Source organism: Delphinapterus leucas, chromosome 13, assembly GCF_059928025.1.
Source record: "Delphinapterus leucas isolate spDelLeu-1000000601 "Yukka" chromosome 13, BTC_Dleu_Yukka2, whole genome shotgun sequence".
NCBI classification, from domain to species: Eukaryota; Metazoa; Chordata; class Mammalia; order Artiodactyla; family Monodontidae; genus Delphinapterus; species Delphinapterus leucas.
In genome coordinates this window covers 81555696-81579357 of record NC_143141.1, presented here as the reverse complement: position 1 = coordinate 81579357, position 23662 = coordinate 81555696, and the positions used below count along the sequence as shown (strand labels likewise).

The window sequence follows — 23662 nt, the reverse complement described above, 5'->3', positions numbered from 1 at the left end:
CATCCAATTTCTAACAAATTCCCAAGCAGTTTTCAAAGACACATAGGAATGTGTTAGCCATAACTAAGAATTCTACCATAAAATCAGTTTGAGTCAAAAACTGGAAAGAGTTGCAAATATGAGAGTTTTTTCCCTTCTGTTGTTATGAAATTATGATGTCACTCATGTGATAAGAAAGGAAAACTAAGCAAAATATTTTTAAATAAAGAGAAGTTCAAAAGTGCTATATATAACACCATGAATGTACTTAATGTCACTGAAATGTATACCTAAAAATGATTAAAATGGTAAATTTGTATTATGCATATTTTACTGCAATAAAAAAACTGCTATATCCTTTTTAAATTTGTTTTATAGTAAAAGGACTTCCATGGAACCTGGCACAGAACATTACACATGTTAAACTGAATTGGCCAAACATGTATAATGGTTGAATTGTGCCTTAATAAAGAAAGTGTCCTGGAAAGTAAATATTCAAAACAAATGCAGACTTCAAAGCATAAGGGTAAATATTCCTCAGCCTATGCTTCATATGTGGAATCCTTTAAGGCAGGATACCCTATTAGTAACTTTTTTATTTATAACCTATAAGTGATGATAAAAACTCCTTTCTAAAATATTAATAATAACTATTAGTAATTACATGCTTGCTATGTACCAGGAGCTGTGCTAGACATTTCATGTATATTATCTCTAATGTTAGTCCCATGAAAATTGATCACATAACCCTTACTTCACTCCACTAGTGCCCATAATCACAAACTTTAGAGCTACTGAAACTTCTTTTTTCAGGTGTGGAAAACAGATCACTTCCATAGTATTGTCTTTATAAAAGACCTCAGAAAATCCAAGCAATTATTCTTATGATATAGAATAGGAATTAATTTAAGAGGGAGTTCCTTACAAGTCAGGTAGGCCCAAACCATTCCATGGGCAGGTTCCCTTAAAAGGATGGCTCCTGTATAGAAAGAATGATGAGTAACACGATCTGAGTTTTACAAATGAGAGGATTTATAGAAATGAGGTCATTTATTCAGTTCCAAACTCATCATATGCCCTCAGTAAATGTTTGTTGAGAGCATGAATAAATGAATGAGTTAGGAAACAGATCATATACTTCCTACTTGAGATACATGAGAGATAATGATGATCACTAACCTAAATCTTTATTCTTTTTCTTTTCCATCATCCTTTAATAGCAATTAAAAGTTGCTAAAGTACCTAAAAATATTTCACATTCTTTGTTATCTACATTCAATATCTTTCCCTCTTGGTATTTCTCCTTTTATTTCCAATTAGTAACCCACAGGGTGTTTCATTTCCAGAACAACAGAATATCAGAAGTTATTTTAGTGATTACAATATAACAAATGAAGAAACATTTGAAAGCCAAATGAGGCTACATGACATATTCAAGGTCAGGCAGAGAGAGTCAGAATGAAATCTCAAATCTCCTATTATATTAGTTGTTTAATGGATTTTGCCTCTAAGATTTTTTGGGGGGGGTGGTGGGTGTATTTTTTTTATTGAAGTATAATTGATTTACAATATTATATTAGTTTTAGGTGTACAACATAGGGATTCAATATTTTTATAGGTTATACTCCATTTAAAGTTATTACAAAATAATGGCTATACCTGCCTCTTAGATTTTATTAGCTAAATTTGTATACTCTCTTAATCTGGAAACATGATATATATGTGAATATTCCACACAGTAGTTGGCAAACTGATGGACATTTATTGGGTCTAAATACATACTTGTTAATACATACTTCTGTTAATACTTGATGGTTATTAACATTCATATAGTCACAGAATTGGAATTACTAATAGTATTTGGTTGTCCATGCAGCACATCATAGGGCATTCATTATACATCACAAAAGTAACACATTAAAATATTCCCTTATATTGGTTAGTGGTTTTGATTTCCACTTAGTAGAAACTTTCCAGGCCTAGCATAGACTTTTACAGCTCCATCTTAATGTTGACCATTTAGTCTCTGGTGCATTTTGGCTCCTAAGTGCAGCTCTTGCTAACAAAACAGAAGATAAAACTTCCTTTGGAGCAATTTTGTCATGGCTTAAAGTGCTTTGAAATGTCTCTGTTCAAAAAGAAAAGCTTTTGTTAATGTTGACAGTATAATTCCTTTAAAGAATCCCCAAAAAGAAAATCTATGAGAGAAACACTTTCAGAAGTTGATAGGTAGACACAGCCACAATTTAAAATGAACTATAATTAGTCCCTTTTTCCCTAAAAGAAACTGTATTGATAGAAGGTGAAGGCCTAAGATATTTGAAACCTAAGTCTTCTCATATAAGATCCCTGGCTAGAAAAGTTAAGATTATAGGAAACTTAAATAAATACTGCTAAGTGAAAGAAGCCAGGGTGCAAATATGTAAAACATGACTCCAACTATATGATATTGTCGAAAAGGCAAACCTATAAATACAGTAAAAAGATGAGTGGCTGTCAGAAGTTGTGGCATGGGGGAGTGAAGAGGGGTGAATAAGTGGAGCAGAGAGGATTTTTAGGGCAGTGAAACTATTCTGTATGGTATTATAACAGTGAATACATGATTTTATGCATTTGACAAAACTCACAGAACTGTACAACACAAAGTATGAACTCTAATGTAAATTGTAAATTTTAGTTAATACTAATGTATCAATTTTGGTTCAACAATTATAGCATGTATACCACAGCAACACAAAATGTTACAGGGAAACTGGGGAGGGGGAGTGGGTAGTAGTATACAAAAACTCTGTACTTTCTATTTAATTTTTCTGTAAATCTAAAACTATTTTAAGAAATAAGTCTATTAATTTTTTTAAGTTAGTATTATAAAAATATTAATGGTTATAAAACTATACTCTCATTTCTTAACAAGAGTTTTAATCTAGCATGAGAGTGTTATATCTCTTCAGATAGACACATGTTCAGCTGCATACAACTTTATAACATTGTATATTCGTGAATCGTAGGTGCTATTACACTTTCTATGTATACAGCACCTTCGAAAATATTCCTAGATGCAAGTCCAACTTTGTGGCATTCTAATCAAAATATGTTCACTTAAATAAATTTCTTTCCTGTCAAAAAAGTTTTAATTATTAAATAAAAGTTTAAAAAATATATGTGATTTAAGTCTGTTTTAGAGAAATAAATCAGTATGTACACAGAATTATACATTGAGCTAATTTCTATACCACTCTGCAACATGCAAATTAAAATTTTCTATCCATAAGTTTGTCACTCTCAAAATAGGAGGAGATGTAGATGTGTAGAGAAATTTTGTGAAAGTATATAAAATGTTTGAGCAAAATGCTACTAAATTGATTAGAAAATGAAGTAGCAGCTGGAAGACTCTGATCCACCCAGCAGGCTATGAAAGAACCCTTTGTTCTGCCCCATTACAATAAGCTGCCTCTAAATTTTGGTTATTCACACGAAGTCCATATGTCCTATAGCAAGTTGTCCTACTCATAAAGGTACTTGATGGCTGATAATGACAATAACAGTAATGCTGAGGGTAATCATTCCAAGTGTAGCATTTAGAATAGTGGTAGATTTGTGTGGTATTGTTTTGTGAAACAAACTTTAAAAGACACAAAATATAATTTTATAAAACATTGATTTTTGCCTATAGGTGAAAGTACATAAAAATTTCATAAAGTTTTGCTGAAAATCAGCGTTATCAAGAATAAACAATAAGGGGCTTCCCTAGTGACGCAGTGGTTAAGAATCCGCCTGCCAATGCAGGGGACGCTGGTTCGAGTCCTGGTCCGGGAAGATCCCACATTCTGCGGAGCAACTAAGCCGTGCGCCACCACTACTGAGCCGCGTGCCACAACTACTGAAGCCCACGTGCCTAGAGCCCGTGCTCCACAACAAGAGAAGCCACCGCAATGAGAAGCCCGCGCACCGCAACAGAGTAGCCCCCACTCGCCGCTACTAGAGAAAGCCCAGACGCAGCAACGAAGACCCAATGCAGCCAAAAATAAATTAATTTTTTAAAAAAAGTGTGTAAATTAATTTAAGTAGGTGTTGTTTGTTTTAAAAGGCATTTATACAAGCCTTGTGAGGAAAAAGTTGGGTTCTGCTTTGAAGCTGGCCTAAATTCTGAGGGAGACAGAGAAAGCAAGAAAGAGCCAAAGACAAAAATGTCAAAAAGCCCCACTGGATTTAGCTATATTCTCTTCTGCAAACTAAAAAGGCTACAAACTTAGTAGATTTATCAATAAAAATACAAAGCCAAGCATAAAAAATCATGAAATAAATGCTATATTAATATTCAGCATATAATCAATAAATGTTTTTGAATACAAGACACTGATAAAGTGCTCTAGAGACTAAAAAGAAGTTCCTAATATGATGCCTATGCACAAGCTTAGATAGGTGAAGAGATAAATAGTATGACAGGTGTAATAAATGTTTTATGAGTGAATTTTTAAAGAAAGCGCTAATGTTATTTATGGTTCATAGTAATTATAACACATTCAAATAGTTGGAGAAAGCATTATAGAGATTGTAATGTGAGGCTGGATAAAATTTAAATAGGCAAGAGAGGAAAGCACTTTAAGAGTGCAAAGAGCATTAGTAAAATGGGAAAATATCAGCTGGAGAAAGTGAAGCATTAACAGACTAGTTTAGTTATAGGGAAGCTGTGGGGTGATCACCCAGAAAGTTACATTAGGTCAAGTCACATTATAAAAAGAATGGAAAAGGATGAATAGGTCAGAGAACTCCTTAGGAAAAGAAAGCAGCAGGATTTGATAGCACGAAATAAATGTCAGGTAGAAGAGTGAATGATGACTGATAGGATTTCGGATATGAGTTGAAGTTATTGACCTGTAGCAATGTGGAAATTAGAGCAGTGTCCGATAGCAGTTAGGCACCTTGGCCCTGAAGCAGGCTGCCTGGGTTTAAATTCTAATTTTTCAGTTAATACTTTTTGAACTTAGACCAGTTATTTAAACTCACAATGTAAAAGAGATAGAAATCTGTGAGGTTATTTAAGGATTAAATGATTTAATATATGTAAAGATTTAGAATAGCTCCTGACTCATAGCATACATCTAATGGATATTAGGTTTCTTTATTATTGTTATACAATTGAAATTAGAATTTGAGAAAGATATAATTTGGCACCTAAACCATAAATTTGGTATGGTAAATGATCCCATCAAATTGAGGAAATTTCTAAGGAACACAATACAGAAGTAAAAAGCAAAAGTCTATGGGCTAAACTTTGGAGTTTGCTTATATCTAAAAATCAGAGAGTTAAAAAAAAATAGTATGGTCAGGAAAATAAGAGGTAGTGTATTATCACAAAGCAAAGGTATCATAGGTGCTAGGCAGCTAGCAATGCAAAGAAATAAGAGAAAAGGCACTCTGAAAAATGGCCAAAGTCCTCAGTGACTCTTAAGAGTGTTTTTTCTAGTGAAGGAGGCAGGGAAGGACAAAGAGAAATAAAGACTCTGAGAAGAGAAGGGATATGTATATATATATACATGGAAGATTACAAAATAACTGAGTAGGAATTGGAGCTACTGAATGTAGAGCAATGACATAAGGGAAAGAAAAGGCAACGGCAATTAGCCAGGCAGCAGAATCAATCACAAAGATTTCTTAAGAAGAAGGAGACATACGGATTATGTAATTAAGTATGTCAATAAAATTATGTTTATTGAAATATAAATATTATGTTAAATTGGTATTAAGACTATTTTTAAAAGTTAAATCAGAATTACTATAGTTGCTTTAAAAATGGTTATTTTAGTCAAAATGTCAGATACACTAAACCCATTTGACTTTTCATATTTCAGTTTCTTTAGCATTAAGTTTTTTCTCCTCCTAATCTCAAATTTTTAACATGTTGAAATACATACATTATTGAATTTATTAAGTATTGTGTAAAAAAAAGTATAGTTACAGAACAGATAACAACTAAAAATACTTTATGTGCTTATTAATAATAAAAAGTTATTGTTTCATAGAAATATGTAGGGGCAAGGAACTGTTAACAGTTGTTTCCTCCATCAAGAAAAATCGGATCGCTGAGTGTCAAAAAGTAAGAGAAGGACTTATATTCACTGTTTCTTTTTTTTCTTTATCCTTTGTATTTTGTACCATGTCTAGATATTAACATTTCAAAAACAAATAAAATTTAAAAGACTATTTGAAGGAAAACATAAAAGTAAAAAGGCAAAAATAAATAAAAACTTGTTCTAATAGCTGTTTTCTTTTTTTTTTACTAATGCAAAGGGAATACGTACTTAGACAATTTAAATGTATTAAACTGATTTTATAAAAAATTTAAATGGGATAAGAGATAGGACATTGAATTTTGAGAAGTATTTTTATAATTGTTTTCAAAATTATTTAGAAATTATATATGCTTTTACTTTGTTCTACCTTATTTTTCTCTTCATAAAAAAAAGAGGAAGACATTTAACATTCTGACAAGCTAAGCAGCCGAATTTCTGAAGAAAGATACACAGCAAGCGATCTAGATTCAAGCTTTGTTTTGACATCTTTGGCTCAAGAAGAAAATGCAACAAAGTATAGCAAAGAAGAGGGAAGAGAACTTTAAATGCCAGGACTGCAGAACTATGTGCCTCAAGAAGAAAAGTTTAATCAAAGTGATACATTTAAGACAAAACTATTCTTGTTCACTTTGTTGATTCTTGCATTCAGCTAACACTTATTGAATACTTACTGTGTCAAGCCAGTTCCTAGGCACTGGAAACACAGTGACAAATAAGAAAAACTTTTGCCCTCCCAGAGTTTAAAATTTAGTGAAAAAGGCTGACAATAAACAAGATAAATAAGTAAAATACATAGTCTGTTAATGGCAAAGTATTAAGGAGGAAAAAATAAAAGCACGGAAGGGGCATATGAATGTTAACAGAAAGAAAAAGCCACACTGAGAAAGTGACATTTGAATAAAGTTCTAAGGAAGCGAGTGCCCGCAAGCTATACAGGTATTTTAGGAACAAGCATTCCAGGAAAAGAAAGCAAGTGAAGAAGCCCTGAGGCAGGGACATTCCTAATGTATCCAACAAACAAGGTCAGTGTGGTTTCAGTAGAATGAAGAAGGGGAAAATAGTAGAGAGGAGTTTAGGGAATTGAGAGCGTCAAATCATCACATACCCTTGTACATGAAAGTAAGAATTTCGGCGTTTTCTCTGAGTCAGTCAGAAAACCTTTGGAAAGTTTTGAGCAGAGTTGTGATGTGCTATGACATATCTTAAAGAATCATTCTGGCTAATGTGTTCAGAATAGATTGAAGGGGAGCAAGTACTAAAAGCAAGGAGACCAACTGGGACTCTACTGCAATCATCCTGGCAAGAAAAGCTAAAGCCAACAGGATTCGGCGGTGGGCCAGCTGTGCGTAGTGAGAAAAAAATGTCAAAAATGACTCCAAGATCTCTAAGCTGAGTAACTGAAAGAATGAAGTTACCACTCACTGAAATGAGAAAGCCTGTGGGAGGAGGGGTTTGCGGGGAAATATCAGGAGCTCAGTTCAGGACACGTTAGGTTTGAGATGCCTATTAGACATCACAGTAGAGATGCTGAGTAAACAGTCATGAGTGAAGTTAAGGGAAGAGGTCCTCAAGGCTTCTTCTTTTTTATTTATTTATTTATTTATTATTTTTGGCTGCATTGGGTCTTCATTGCTTCCTGTACTTGCAGAGAGCGGGGGCTACTCTTCGTTGAGGTGTGCAGGCTTCTCATTGCGGTTGCTTCTCCTGTTGTGGAGCACAGGCTCTAGGCGCACAGGCTTCAGTAGTTGTGGCTCGTGGGCTCTAGAGCGCAGGCTCAGTAGTTGTGGCGCATGGGCTCAGTTGCTCTGTGGCATGTGGGATCTTCCCAGACCAGGGTTTGAACCCGTGTCCCCTGCATTGGCAGGCAGATCCTTAACCACTGCGCCACCAGGGAAGCCCAAGGCTTCTTCTTTTTTTTTCTTTTTTGAATTACGTGTGCTCAAAATTATAAAATTTATTAAATTACAGAAACATAATTGTAGAGACTTTTAGATTATGAGTTTATTCTTTTGCCCATACCCCGGATAGGTAAAATAGTTTAATGACTATTTCTTCTCAGTTTGCTGTTATAGCATGTGCCCATGCTTAAAAACAAAAACATGAAATGGGAATATGTGAAGGACAGCTTCAGTGATATATTTTACAACTATATGGAAAAAATATAATTTAGAACCCCTCTGGTATCTTTATATCCTAGTCCCCGTAGCGCAAAAGATAATTTTTAGTAGTATAAATTCTGTCACAAACTACTGTATGTCTATGTAAATATGTATAATGTCTCTGTTATTAGAAAATTTTCCCAAACTGATGGCTGACTCTACAAATATCCTTTCATGTGGCCATTTAGATGGAACTAAAGATCAACTTTACTACATATTTTGTTTTCTATTTTGATTAACTAAATAATGTTAAATGGATGACATTAACTTGGAAGTTTGCATGCTTAAGGCACTGACTATCAACATAACTTTTTCAAGTTGATTTAATGGAAGGCTCTGCTTCTCTTCTCATGCTCACTGTTAATGCATCCAAAAGCTTGTTACTTTAAACTGAAGTAACACAGAGATTTATTCTAAGGTTGAATAAAAGCAAGTATTTTTTGAAGTGGCTTTCATCCTTTGAATATTTTTCTTCTGATCTGAAAGCATTCAACTTTTACATTTTAAGAACAAACATAAAAAGAACAATGTGGAGAGAGGGTGGATTTCAATTTTAAATGTCTTCTACCATAGCCCTCAATGCAGACTCTTCAAACCTGGCTATGAAGACAAAAGCAAAAGAGCCAAAATGCTACTTCCCTCCTATCCTCCAACTTTCTAATTCCAGAGACAAGAATTCACAGAACTAGGGAGAAGAGGGAAGGTGGGGCCTGTTTCTGTGTGCATATGTGTGTTTGGGTAGGAGGAATTGGGGGAAGGTGTACTTGAGTAATGACACTAGCACGAGCAAATTTTCCATTTGAGGAGGTGTAATCTTCCTCAAAATTTTAATGAGAAAAGCTCTACAAATCAAAGTAGTAGTGGGGTAGTGGCATGGAAAACCACTGCAGCAGTATGTGCTAGGAATTTAAACTTACCACGTAGTTCAGAGTGTGAAAGAACCAATAGTGATTGTAAATTTATATACTATTTATTAGAGAAAGAATGAAAGCACATATAAAACCTCCTAAAATTAGGAATAAGACTGGAAGCACAAAAACTTGCCCTAGAGAAACTTATAGGAGAACAAAATTCAGTATTCACACACAGCAACAAGGAATAGGGAAAAGGACAAACCTTGGTTTGTGAAGACAAACCTTGATTGTGATGAGATCTGCCTTGTATAAAGATAAAAGAAAAATCCAACATGGGACTTATAATAATAATAAAAAGAAGGAAAAGGAAGATGAGGACCCATGTAGAAAAAAAGTTAAAGGAATATCTTCATCAGACTCAAAAGAATAGGCATACTCCTAAAGATAACCTAATTCAGGATACAGGAAAAAACTTAAAGAACAAGTCAAACATTCTAAATAGTTATTAATTATTGAGTATTTCCTATGTATCAGTATATTGTTATTCATTACTGAGGCGTTCTATCAGAGCTGTTATAAATATATCACATGTATTAGCTCATTTAATCATCACATGATCCCATGAGATATTATTATCCCCTTTTTAGATATAAAGATTTTCCCAAGATCATAAAGCTATTAAGAATTCAAAAAGGGCTTCCCTGGTGGCACAGTGGTTGAGAATCTGCCTGCCAATGCAGGGGACACGGGTTCGAGCCCTGGTCTGGGAAGATCCCACATGCCGCGGAGCAACTAGGCCCGTGAGCCACAACTACTGAGCCTGCGCGTCTGGAGGCTGTGCTCCGCAACAAGAGAGGCCACGATAGTGAGAGGCCTGCGCACCGCGATGAAGAGTCGCCCCCGCTTGCCGCAACTGGAGAAAGCCCTCGCACAGAAACGAAGACCCAACACAGCCAAAAATAAATAAATAAATAAATAAGAATTAGAAATTCATTAAAAAAGTATATTAATATTAAAAAAAAAAGAATTCAAAAAGACATAGCTATTATGAGCAGGTATAGAACTTTATTCATTCGTATACTCAAATAATATTTTATGGGTACTTACAAGGGGCAGGTACTATTCTAGGCACTTGGGATATATTAGTGGGGGGAGGGGAAAGAAACCTGTCTTCAAGGAGCTTGTATTCCAGCAAGATATAAATTATATAGTGTGTGAGAAGGTGATGAGTTCTGGGGGGGAAAACCAGAAATTAGAGCAGGATATTGAAGTTAGAAAGTACCTGGTGAGGGATCAAAATTAATGTATAGAGCTGAGTTTGAAATGGTTTTTAATGTGTCTGAGAACCTTGGCTTGTAATACGATAATTTAATCCAGTCATATTTATTTTGTGAAGTGATACGTAAGTCTTCCTTCTGTCATTGTATGCTTTTTGACTTTTATCTTTTCTTGATGCTTCCCTCTTTCCTTACTTTTTGCTAAGTAGCCCACTTTATTGTTATTTCTCTGCCAAGTGTTTTGAAAAGTATTACTCTACTAATGGTTACCTTTAAATTATGTATATCATTTATTTCCTCTATGTACAGAAACTAAGCTCCACAAGAAACTAAGCTCCACAACTATACATGTCTTCTTACGTATTCTATTACTGAGCCTGATACAGTAGCAGGAGTATCAAAATATTTTTGTTTTATGAATAAACAAGTTAATAGTAGGTAATAACTACATGATCATAATTCTGCTCTGGGGCCAAAGATAGACTCTGGAGGGAGAAACTAAAACTAGAAAGTGAATACAAAGAAAGGTGAAAAAATTGCTACAGAAGAGAGTGCCTCTATCCCAATCCTGACTAAGTGATCTTGAAAAACGTACCCATCCTCTTTGCACTTCTGGTTTTTTTTCACTTTAAAAATAGGGAGAGTGGATTTGAACAGTGGTTCGTTACCTTTTTGTGAGTCATAGATCCTCTTGAGAAATCAATAAACACTAGCAATATTCTCCACAAAAGCTTTATATACATAAACTTATGTCAACATAAGTTGACATATTTTATAAGATTATGAAAAGCCTTTAATGTGAACATTGCTTTTTTATTATTTTTTATTTTTTGCCGTACGCACTGTTTGAATTTGGCCACCCACTGTTTGAAAGGCCACTCACTGTTGTGGCCTTTCCCATTGTGGAGCACAGGCTCCGGACGTGCAGGCTCAGCGGCCACAGCTCACGGGCCCAGCCGCTCTGCGGCATGTGGGATCTTGCCGGACCGGGGTCCGAACCCATGTCCCCTGCATCGGCAGGCGGACTCTCAACCACTGCGCCACCAGGGAAGCCCCGAACATTGTTTTTTTAATGTGAATATTGTTAATGCAATATGAAACACTAAAGAAATATTTTATAACATTTAAAGGTAGATACACACATTAGATACGTACACACAAAACCCTCTCCATATTTTATAATAAAGAAAGCCCAAAACTCCTAAGCTGGAAGGAAGCATTTATCCAAAGAAAGAAACAGAAGATTTATAGATGTGAAATGTTTTGAAGTATTAAAGTCCAATACCTTCTTCTAAGTTCTCGTCACATATTTATTGCAGATAGGGATGAAGTTGTTTAAGCTTAGCTTTTCTTGACAAACCAATTCTGATTGGTCGACTGCATGTCTTAAGAGGTAGTAGTCTTGAAATGCCATATGAAAAGTTACCACCTAAAAGTATAAGACAATAAAAGTACATAAGGGAGTAAAAATCAGTCATAGTTTCTATGCTTAAAAATTTTTACTAACTTCTAATCATGATACTAGCAACATTTACCGAGTCACTGAGCTAAGTGCTTTGAATGCATTACTTAACTTACTCCAATCTCCATTTTTTAAAAGTGGAAAACTCAGCACAAAAAATTTAAGTAACTTGCCAAACATACAATAAAATAGCAGCTAAATAAAATCAGCATTCCAGTCAGGAAATCTGACCTAACAATAACAACAAAAACTATATAGGTTTTAAAGTTAACTTGATGTAGTGGTTGTAAAGACCATGTTGTTTTTCTATTAGAAGTTACTAGACTATACTGTTAATAATTACATTTGGCTTCTAATAGAGATTATTATCAATAATAGAGCACAAATGTATTTCATCTGTCATGTATCAATGGAGGGCTCTAATTTTGAAGTTTTTATTTAACATCACACTAACATTTTCTAAAAAGTTCAAAACATTTTATGGAGGTATATATGTTACTAAATCAGTTAACCAAACAAGCAGAATCAATTACTCTTGATAATGAGTACCTCTCATTAACAAAATACCTCTTACTTTGAGTACTTTTTAAAAAATAAACAGTAGGGTACATATGTAAAGCTAAAAATGTATCAAGCTTTAATGAATTAGTGTGACCTTAACATAACAGCACATTATGCTAAAAACAGTGTAATCAACCTAACGTTAAATATGATAAAAGGTAAACAGCGTGATTTCTTTTAAGCTGAATCAAATAGAATCTGTGTGTATCTATGTAAACAATAATGAAATACAATACAAAATTTAGCTATATGTAAATAGAGAGAAAACACAAAAATAGCTATAAATCAGTTTATGATATTTTATTCAACATTAAAATTATAAAGTTAATTATAAAAATAAGAGGAAAAATGTATTGCTAGACTTTTTCATTTTTTTAAATGAAAAAGGATGGTCTAAAATAAAATTGTTGGATCATGAGTGATACACTAGATTTGGTTATAAATTAGGTAATTTCAGCAATTTATGCTAAGTGTACACCTTTATTATGAAATTATTGTTTCAGAAAAAAGCTATGATTAGTCTACTTGATTACTTTTTCAAAGTATAGCTTTCCTCTTTCACATTCTAATACAATAGATACTTCTGGTAATTTTGCAATGGATGGGAAATGGGAAATCACTGAACCAATTTGTATCAATAGCAGGTCTTTTGCAAAGCACATGACCTTAAAGAGTCATTAAATTGTGGCTATAAGAATATGCTTCTTTGTCTCCTTGGATTTCCTACCTTTTTTTAAAAATAAATAATGATCCCTTTTATTATTGCTATATACTAGATTAACTTACTGCTTTGTATTGTGTAACAATTCTAAACATCCAAGCATAATACCAGAAATTGCTCATTTTAGAAATCAATGTTAAAGAAAAAAGTCATGAGGGTTGTTAGTGGTCTTTTAGAAATAATGCCAAGTCAGCTGTTTTCTAAATCCTTGTAACTCAAAGTTCCAGCTCAACTCAAAGTCTAGCAGCATCTCCATTTGCTAGGACCTTGATAGAAATGCAGAATCTTAGAGCCTACCACACAACAAAATCAGAATCATTTAATAAAACACCCAGGTGATTCATATGTCAGATGAAATAAAAACTCACTTGAGAGCTGTGAGTTTCAGTTTTATTTGGGGACTTACTGTGGACCATAACCCAAGATACAGCCTCTGAGATAGCTCTGAAGAGGTAAGGGAGGAGGTCAGCATATATGTGATTTTGGAGAAGGGGTACCTGCAATCAGACACACATCTTGGTAGAAGGTTACTGCTAGTCAGGAGGAACAGATATCTTAATTATTTTAGTGCTTTTCTAAGTATGGGAAGATGCCAGAAATTGGATTCATACAATTTTCCCCTGAAAATATCTATCTGAAGGCCCGTTCTGCCAGTTTTTCCAGAGCACAGAATGTCTCATTCCTGATCTCTGCCCTGAACTCCTTTCAGGGTGTGCTACAGGTCAGCAAGTGCAGTGGCTAATGACTCAATCCTTGTAGAATCGGGTGACTAGTGACATTCTTTGGCTGACATATATCCACATTAAAATTAGAGAAGTAGGGCTTCCCTGGTGGCGCAGTGGTTGAGAGTCCGCCTGCCGATGGAGGGGACACGGGTTCGTGCCCCGGTCCGGGAGGATCCCACATGCCGCGGAGCGGCTGGGCCCGTGAGCCATGGCCGCTGAGCCTGCGCGTCTGGAGCCTGTGCTCTGCAACGGGAGACGCCGCAACAGTGAGAGGCCCACGTAACGCTAAAAAAATAAAAAAAAATAAAATTAGAGAAGTATTGGTGCTAAATGGTATATGAAGCACCTGGCACACTGGCTAGCTGGCATTTAACACGCTCAAAGTACTTGCCTTCTCCATACCACAAAGAGAAGAGAGACAAGGGGAGATAGGATACCCTGGAGATATTAGTAGTAAAAACTTTAATTGGAGGCATCATGATAACAAGTGGGTCGGTATCAATAACATTTCTGTACAATCAGAAGTTTTCCAATACCTTTAAAATCACCCTACATAAGCAGGCACCCACTCTCCCTAGGCAGTTAGTCCAGTATTATCCCCACTTCACAGTATCTCCCAACTTTTCCCTTACACTATGGATTTTAACAAGCCTCAGGAAGATCATTCCATTTTTATGCACTTTGAAAGTGGATTCAAAACAACGATCCTAACATAGTATTAAATAACTGTGGCTGACCTCACACATTATTTTTCATATTTTATAACAAGGAGGAACTTTTCCTTGTGAAGGCACAATAGACTATCATGGGTTCAGATATTTCCAACAAGTGTAACATTTCTTTCCCAATTTAGGCACATACTTTAATCTGCCTCAAATATCCTTTTTATTATCACAATTAACATCATGATGACAATATGGGTTTGTGCTCCCTAATCTTCCTTTATTCTATCAGAGAATATGTTCCTAAACCCAATTTCTTCCTTTCTTCCTGTCCTAGAAGAAACAAACCCTATCCTTTTCAGGCCAATTCCACCATCCCACTTTTAGTCTTAAAGAGTATTGTTCCTTTAATTATTTCCTTTATTCGTGGGAGAAGAAATTTCCCATGGGCTTTTGATCTTCCAAGGACTTAGATTAATTTTTAAGAGTACTTCATTGTAAGCTAAGAAAAGAGGAAATTATGCAATTCTGAAGTGTCTGAATAAAAGTACCAGGGACAGCAATTCTACTGATGAGAAGCCAGGAGAAATGCTTTGAGAAATGATGCATGACTGAAAATATTTTGGTAAATATACTTCACCTACATGATTATTATTTCTAGATCCAGTCTTATTGTATAATACCAGCAATTTCTGACCAAATGGAAACGTAGTTATTCAGAAAATAATTCCCTAATTTTAATCCAACTCTTACCTCACCCCCATTGGTACTGCAAGTTAGAACAGGTGTTAGACTTAGTGTGTCTCATTCTGATATTAAACACCTCTTAGGCAAGGGATAAGGTTAGCTGTTTAACTTTTCTTCAGTTTGATTTTCTATAGTAAGCACAAGTTTAAACACCATAGACCTAAATCATGTTAAGATATGTAAATGATGCTAATTTCTTTCAAAATCACTACATAAAATATACATATAAAGAGCCTCATAATCTTTCAAGAATAGAAAACAATGATAATAAACGTATAATTGGGAGTAACATCAACATAAATCCAACTTAGATAAATGCCTTTTTCATTTTTGCTAATTAATGTTACATACATTCGATGTGTATATTAGGTATATATATATATATATGTATATGTATATATACATATATATATATATATAAAACACCTATTTTATCATATAGTTATTGCAATGCATCACTGCAAATATTTAAACAGTTTTAGAGTGCATTTTCTAATTACATTCTAAATGATATTTTAATTTTAGCTAATTTTTAACTAAAAAATTAGGAATTTATAGGAATTTGCATCAGTAAATTATTAATGTTTACAAAAGTATTAAATCATTGTATTTATTTGTTAACACAAGTATATTTTCCTCATGCTAAAAGTACAAAAATGCAATAATCATCTTAGAAAGTATTATAGAAAATAACTAAAAATCTTACCTCCTTTCAGTAAATAATTAAATTTTTCTTCCTTAAATTCATCAGAGAAAAAAGCTGGTCTTTCAGGTGAAGGTTTTTCACAATCTAAAAATAAAGATCAATGTGTTATAGCAAAAAGTAACTTTTATATAAAATATTAATACTATAAAAAAATTACTTTTTCAGGAATATTTCCTCCCATTGGCTCCTAATATTTAGATAAGTAAAACAGGACAAAGCTCCTTTTAAAAATTTCATCACTCGTTCCCATCAACTTCAGTATGTTATTTAATGTTTGAACAACCCTTTATAGAAAAATAATAATGCATCAATAAACATTGTCTTATACCTTATCTTCTTTTTTGCCAAAATTATATATTTGGCCTACAAAGAAAAAAAAAAAAAGCAGCATTTTCTTTTAACTCAGAAAGTATATTTTAAAACTGATTTCATACCTTCCTTAGAAGTAGAGTAGAGTAATTCTTCCTCTGATGTTCTTAGACAGCAATATTCATTAGGAACTTCCTGTTCTCCATTTTTGGGTACTTTTTTCCATTTAAATAAACTTTGGTGTTTTTCATGCGTATTAGGCCCTGCTATCGTATCACAGAGCAAAGAAGATGAACATATTTTGTTTTCTGTACCCATTTTCAAACCTTTTTTAATCTCCGTTTTTACCTCCACAACATCATTATTTTCTACAAAGTAATTTTCTTGCCCATTGTTGGTTTCCACAGTGCTTAGAATTTCATTTTCCATACTAATTTCATGAAACATATGAAGTTCTTCAAGTACTAAATCAAATTTACTCTTCATCTCAAAATCGTTTACTGTTGTCAGAGCGTCTCTTGATAAACACTTGGCAGATAAGTCCTGAAAACATTCATTGTTCCCAACACTCAAATGAGTTTCAAACTGAAGATTAAAACATTCTGAAGAGTCATTCTTTGGATGAAAATGCTTTGAATTAGCTAACTCACTTTCTTGAAAAATATTCTCAGATTCATTTCTGTCAGCTACATTATTTCGATTAACATATTTAGTTCCTTCCACACCTACTTTCTTATTCATTAATGAAACTGGTTGCACAAAAAATATGCCTTCCGTTGAATAAAAACTCTTTTTCTCTTCCTTTTCTATCTTAAAATCTTCATGAACTTGGCAACTGTTTGTTAAACTTTGTGCTGTGACTTTTACTTCCTCCTTCAAAATTAAGTCACATTTTTTTTCTTCAATTTCACTTATCAAGTCCCCAAAATTTAGCACCGGAGTTATAGTTGTCAGATTGGTTTGTTCATTGTGTTTTTTGTCGTGGCTTGCCTGTATAGCTTGTTGCCTAATATTGAAGAAATCTTCAAATATGCATTTAAAATTAAATCTGTTGATCTTATTATGCTTTTGTTTTCCTTCAGAATATAAATCTTGGTTCTGCATATTTATTCCATAAGTTTTTTTATTAATATATTTCTGGATCTGTATAAATTGAGGACAAGACTTAACATGTGTTTTAACAGTTTTAGGACTACAGTGCACCCAGGTTCCCACACTCATGAGTCGTTCAGGACAACTCTTATTCTTGTAACTAATTTCTTTTGTCAAAAAAATTTCATCGATGTCATCAAAGTCCATTAAAAGGGGAATTTTTTCATATGTTTCAAAAATTGGAAAGTGTATGTTTTTAATTGTCATACTGGAGGAACTGATAAGTTTTCTCACTGTAACGTTTTTTGGATAATTCAAATATATTACCCATTTGAAAATGCATCTCTCTTCTAATTTAGAATCATTTTCAATTATTGTTAAAGAGTCAAAGTTATTGAGCAAAGATGTTATGTTGGTTTTCAATATAATATTTAGAAGGTCTAAAACACCGGTTTGTAAATATATGCTTAAAATGTCATTATTTCTATTGACATTCATATTCCTAGTTATTAGATTTTGATTTTTACACTTCAAAATTCCATACCAGGTTAAGATATTACTATCTTTTTGATTTCCTGGAATACTTTTAAGGAAATAAAAAATTCCTGTAATGAAATTTTCAAAAATACTGCTTAAATGAAAGTCTTTTTGTGTAGTATAACATCTCAACTGTAGCATATTATCGTTTTCTCCTTTACCTTTGAACCAAAAAATTTTTATTGAAGCTTTTTGACTACCCAGTGTTTCTATCATGAGAGGCTTTGATTTTTCTTCATGTGTTTTCATGACTTCTGCATTGTGATAATTTTCTTTGCTTAAAAGATCTGTTTCTAATAATTGTTGCAAATTCAATATTTCTCCAGTTGGTTTCATATTTTCACATTTAGTTTTGTAACTATCCATAATCCAACAATTTTTCCTATTTTTTCTCAAAATATGTCTAATGTTACAGTCCCAGCTTTTCGATTTTTCTGATCTGGTAGATATGTAGCTGTCCAGGCATGGTTCTGCCTCTTCCCAATTTGCATTTTCTAGTTTTATAGTGAAATTCTTTGCAGAGTCTATTGCATCAGACTTGATACTACAGTGATTATAGTAGTGTAAACTGATCAAGTCTTTTTTTCTCGCACAAACACTTTGGTTGCTGAGTGACTGGTGGTTACTTCCATAACATTCAGAAAAAATATTTTCTGCATCCACAACTTTTTTATCATCCTGTAACTTTTGCTTCTTAACATCAGGTCTATTTTGGGACCAGTGAATGTTTGTGAAATCCCTCACATATGCCTCATTTTTGTCATTTTTCTTCATTATTTCCTTTAAATAGACAGAAGGCATTTTGCTATTTAAATCAGTTGGAAACTCAGGGATACTTATCGTGCTGCTATCTCTGAAATAGCTGGGTTCGGCAATTTCCATGCTGGGCTGGGTTTGAGATTTTGACATTTTTAGTGTAGATGCTGAAATGCTATTTTCTTTTTTATTTGATGGCATAACGCTGTCAGCTTTACATCTGTTCTTAATATCATGAAACGTTGATTTGGTTTCCCTGTAAAAGGTAACATCTAAAAATGAATTTTCTGTCTGTTTTGTGCAATTATTGTCTTTCTGGCTATTGTCTCTCCCCCGGGGTAAATATCGTTTTCCATCATCGTTTTTAATTGCCTGTCCATCATGTATAGAGACGTTGGGCAGCTGACCAGCCTCTGTTCCAGATCTATCACTGCAATGCACACCGAAGGACTCTCTGTCATACAGCCCTGGTTCACAAGACGTTCTAGAAGCCTTCAAACCAGAATCAAAACTTTGTGAGGGGAGAGACCGCAAACAACTCTTCATCTCAAATCCGCTATTTTGGCATACCAGATTACACATCTGCTTCTCACCGACAGATTTCTCCACACGCGAGTCTGTGGAGTTATCAAAAATCTCCTTAGCTGAAACCAGAAGCGCCTTGAAGGGTCTGGCCGACGACTCCCAGGCTTTTTCCACCTCAGACAAGCGAGGCACCAAAGGCAGCCTCCAGCCCGCCTCAGAAACACCACCGGGCTCCTCAAGACGGGGCCGCTTACTACGGGGTGGTGGGGAATCAGGGTCGTCAGGAGGCGGTAAAGGGGAAGCACTCTCCCCGAACTCCACAACCTGCGGCGCGCGCTGCGTGAACGACATGACAGCGAACTGGGAATCTGTCAGAGGCTCCGGCCAGACTCGGGTCTCTCAGCAGGCGCAAAGTGGCTCCGCCCCTCCGCGCCCCCTAGCCCCACCCCCCGAGCCCGCCTCGGTCACGCCCCTGACACGCCCCTTGAGGCCTGGCCTTGGCCCTAGCCTCAGGGCTAGCCCACCTCGACCACGCCCCGCCACGCCCCCAGCCACCGCACTCCCGCGAGTCCCAGGTAGTCTCTCCCTCAAAGCACCTAGCGCCTGGGACTGTTACTTTGTCTATTTTCAGCGCCCTTTGCTATTGCCAGGGTTGTAGCCGATTGAAACTTTTTCTTCCCTCTGGTAGAATTAATGAGAAAAGTCAGAATCTCTTTTTTTTTAATCTGTGAACGGAAACAGCTTTATTTTTTTAATTCTAAAACTCTGTGTTTTCCTCAGAAGCGACTTCTCCACAGTTTCTCCCGAGCGTCTTGTCCAGTAAAACCATGCAGTTCTGTAAACACCAAACCAAATCTCTCTGTGTGCGGATAAACTTTCCAAAATGCTCTTAATAACCCCAGTGGCATTGAAAATCAGGTTTCCACTTCACTCATGAAGTGTGTTTTGGGAAAGGACGGCACTGGTACTTAACGATCTGAATATTTGAGGAAAAAACGTGTGTAGAAACCATTATCCAGATAAATTATTCATCTTCATTTTAAGACTGTAGAAAAAAAAAGTTTTCATATGCGCTGTGGAGTTTTCTTTCCCAATATTGTGAATGCCACTACTTAAAGATAAAAATCATATGTTTCAGCTATTCTGTTCATTATAAGCATGAATAATCATACATATGTGTGTTCTGAGTCACACATAATAAATTTTGAAAATGTTGCTTTTCTTTTTCCTCTGCTTTGAGAACAATTATCTTCAGTCAATCCTGATTTTTGTGAATGTTGTACTTCTAAAGAAGAAAATGATTTTCAAAATGTTTATTAAGAAACTTGCAATTACTGCTCAGTAATCAAAAACATCAGTCCCCTTGATGATTGTTTCAAAGTTGATAAGTTGTATGTTCCCTGGTTAAAAAAAAAAAAATTATAAGGACTGCAATAATGTGCAACAGGAATCCTAATTTCATAACCCATAGGCATATAAATGGCAAAATATGACTGGCATAATACTTTAGGTAATAAACTGTTCATCACCCTCCTGTCTTGTAAATACTTAGATATGCTGTGATTCCAATTCTAGGCATTACTTTGGCTGTGAATTCTTCCAGAGAAATGTTTACTTAAATTTGTTGAAAGCCTTAAAGTATAAGCACTTCATCAATGCTGTAAATAAGAATGTGGCAGTGGCTCAGATTACACCTCAGGGAGTTCTCAAAGTGCTGCTTCTATATATCTTTAGTTCCACTGTTTTTTTATCCCAGATTTTCCTCAGTCCTACATTCCATTCAAATGCACTCTGTTCTACGCTTTAATCAGCCTCCAGACTGACTTGCATAGATAGCCAAGGTGGATATAACTGGTACATTAACATAACATTAGAAATAAGCTTTCTATCTGTATAGGAAATGCCATAGCTTTGTGATTCTAGATTGATCTTTAACTTGGTGTTTATTTCTCATCTTGCTAGTTTTCCCCAGAACACATTATTTTTTAAATCTCTATCACACCATTATTTTAAAATTATGCGTTGTTTAAGGACTAGAATTCAAATAAACCCAGAAGTTTTCAGTTTAATTCAACAATTGTTTGAGAACTATGTCTAAGATGCTCTTAAGTGTACAGAAATGTATGGTTTTGTTTTTGTTTTGTTTTTTTCTGAAGAAACACAGCAATGAAGACAGGAAAAGAAGTCTTTTCTTGCACTTACTTATTTCAACGTTACATTAATGACCACTGTCACTTTAATCAATGCCTATTGAAATTACTACGTGTGTTTTTCCTTTATTTTTAAAATGCTACCTTGCAAATAGTTATGAGAAATGAAAAAAATTGTATCTTCAACTCATCTTAATCAAAATGTAAATGAGACGTTCAAATCTTCCCTACTCTTCAAGGCCCATTTCAAATGTCACATTTTTCTATAGCACTTTACCTGCTCTTCCTTAGAAAACTCCTACCTCCTTAAAAAACAGTAAACTGAGCTTTAAGGCCAGCACCTGTCATTCCTTTCAGCTTGGTGTCCTATTACAGTTCAGCTCTGAAGGAATGAAAGAATGAGATAAACCTCATACTTAAAATATGACAAAAGCTCCTTAGAGTTAAATCAGAAATTCACTCAGTACCACAGGATGCCTGAAGTCCAGTATCCTTAGCACGGTATGGCAGATCCTCACAACTAGATCCCACCTTAACTTTTTTGGCTTCATCTTTTTTTACAATGTGCCCCGTGCTGCCTACACAAGACTGTTTGTTATTTTCTTGTCTTTTCATGCATGTTCTCAATGCCCTCCTCTTTCTCCACCTGACAAATTCCTATTCAGCCTAAAAGGGTTCTACCCAAAAGCTACCTCCACTGTGAAAGCTCTACCTCATCCCTGCCCTATCCAAACCGCAGGCAAGATTATTTGTATCCTCTTCTATGTTCCTGTAGAACTGAATTTTCAACTATACTATAACACTTACAACATTGTATTGAGCTGTTTACATCCCCTCTACCAGACTCTGTGTTAACAGGGCAAAGATCTATTCATTTTTACATCCCCAGTGCCTCAGTTAACTTCAGTTAATGAGGAAAAATGTAATTATATTACTGTTACTGTACCTTTACCAATCCAAATGGATTTTGTGGTGTCTTAAGTGTGTTTTAAGCTTCTTGTTTTGATTTTATATGTTAAAATGGAGACTTGCTTGAGATCATACTAACATAGAGCCAAAGACTGACTTTAAATATTACCAGTATTAATGTCATTTAAATTTCACAGTAAGAGCAGATATTCAACAGGACAGTTTTTCTCTTTTATGTCTTTTAATAAAGCATGTAAATGATGAATAAATACACTCAACCTAAAACTTTATTTCAGACTGACAAGATAATCAAATATATTTTAAACACTTAATAAGAACAACTAACACAAATATTTAAACCAGCGCTTCCCTGGTGGCACAGTGGTTAAGAATCTGCCTGCCAATGCAGGGGACACGGGTTCGAGCCCTGTCCGGGAAGATCTCACATGCTACGAAGCAACTAAGCCTGTGCACCACAACTATTGAGCCTGCGCTCTAGAGCCCATGCCCCGCAACAAGAGAAGCCACTGCAAAGAGAAGCCCGCGCACGGCAACGAAGAGTAGCCCTGGCTTGCAGGAACTAGAGAAAGCCCACGCACGGCAACAAAGACCCAGCACAGCCAAAAATAAATAAAAATAAAAATAAAAAATTTATTAAAACATATTTAAACAAAATACAGGGGTTAAAGAGGAAAATATCACTTACTAAAAATATTTAAAATAAATATGGCTATAAATAACACCAAAAGCATTTTTTATCAAGTCACTAAGAAGTTCTAGTTGGAAAAATATTTCAGAAAACCGGTGCTCTGTATATCCACATGTGCAATTAACCTTTCAGCAGAGCAACAACTGTAACTTAATAAAATGGTCTTAAATGAGACAATGTATAAGCAAATACTTTAAGCTTTAAATCACCTCCTTATTGTCAATTTTCATTAATGACATCATTATCTACCCACTCTCCTAAACTAGAGACTCTTAGTGTTATCCTTAATTTTTTCTCTCTTTTACAGTCTTTCCCCATCACTCAACCCCTATGTAGGAATTCATCAAATATTGTTAATTCTATATCAAATATAACCCAGGAATTAATCTTCTATTCTTTATCCATAATGTTTCAGCTTTAGTTCAGGCCCTCATCATCTCCTGCTGAGAATAGTAAAAAGAATGATCTTTTTACTAGTCTCCCCTCCACTTCTACCCACCACTACCATGAGACTTTTCCTCTTAAAATATTAATCACTTTGTTACATGTTTCCTGACTTAAGAACTTCTTTTGACTCTTTGATACATACAGAATAAAATACAAGCTCTTTAATTCGACACGCAAAGTTCTTCATAGTTCATCTCCAAACTGTTTTTTCAGCTTCTGTATACTTCCACAACACAACTGGCTTTCCTGCAGCTCTAAGCTTCTCACCATTCGTCAAATATATAAAGCCCTTTCACAATTC

General features: G+C 34.8%; 1 protein-coding gene across 2 annotated transcripts in view; it reads right to left on the bottom strand.

The window, feature by feature from the left end:
• Nucleotides 1-23662, bottom strand: part of RAD51AP2 (RAD51 associated protein 2) — a 48054-nt gene that overhangs the window by 13727 nt on the left and 10665 nt on the right. The window contains exons 1-3 of one of the 2 annotated variants that reach the window (XM_022554155.3): nucleotides 16362-19521; nucleotides 15928-16011; nucleotides 11629-11772 (exon numbers count right to left, since the gene is read on the bottom strand). In XM_022554155.3, the coding sequence (XP_022409863.3) occupies nucleotides 11654-11772; nucleotides 15928-16011; nucleotides 16362-19497 (3339 nt within the window). In that variant the 5' untranslated portion in view covers nucleotides 19498-19521 and the 3' untranslated portion in view covers nucleotides 11629-11653. Of the gene's footprint in view, nucleotides 1-11628; nucleotides 11773-12669; nucleotides 14098-15927; nucleotides 16012-16361; nucleotides 20547-23662 lie in introns of those variants that run through there. The other variant, XM_089923416.1, reaches the window with a different exon arrangement.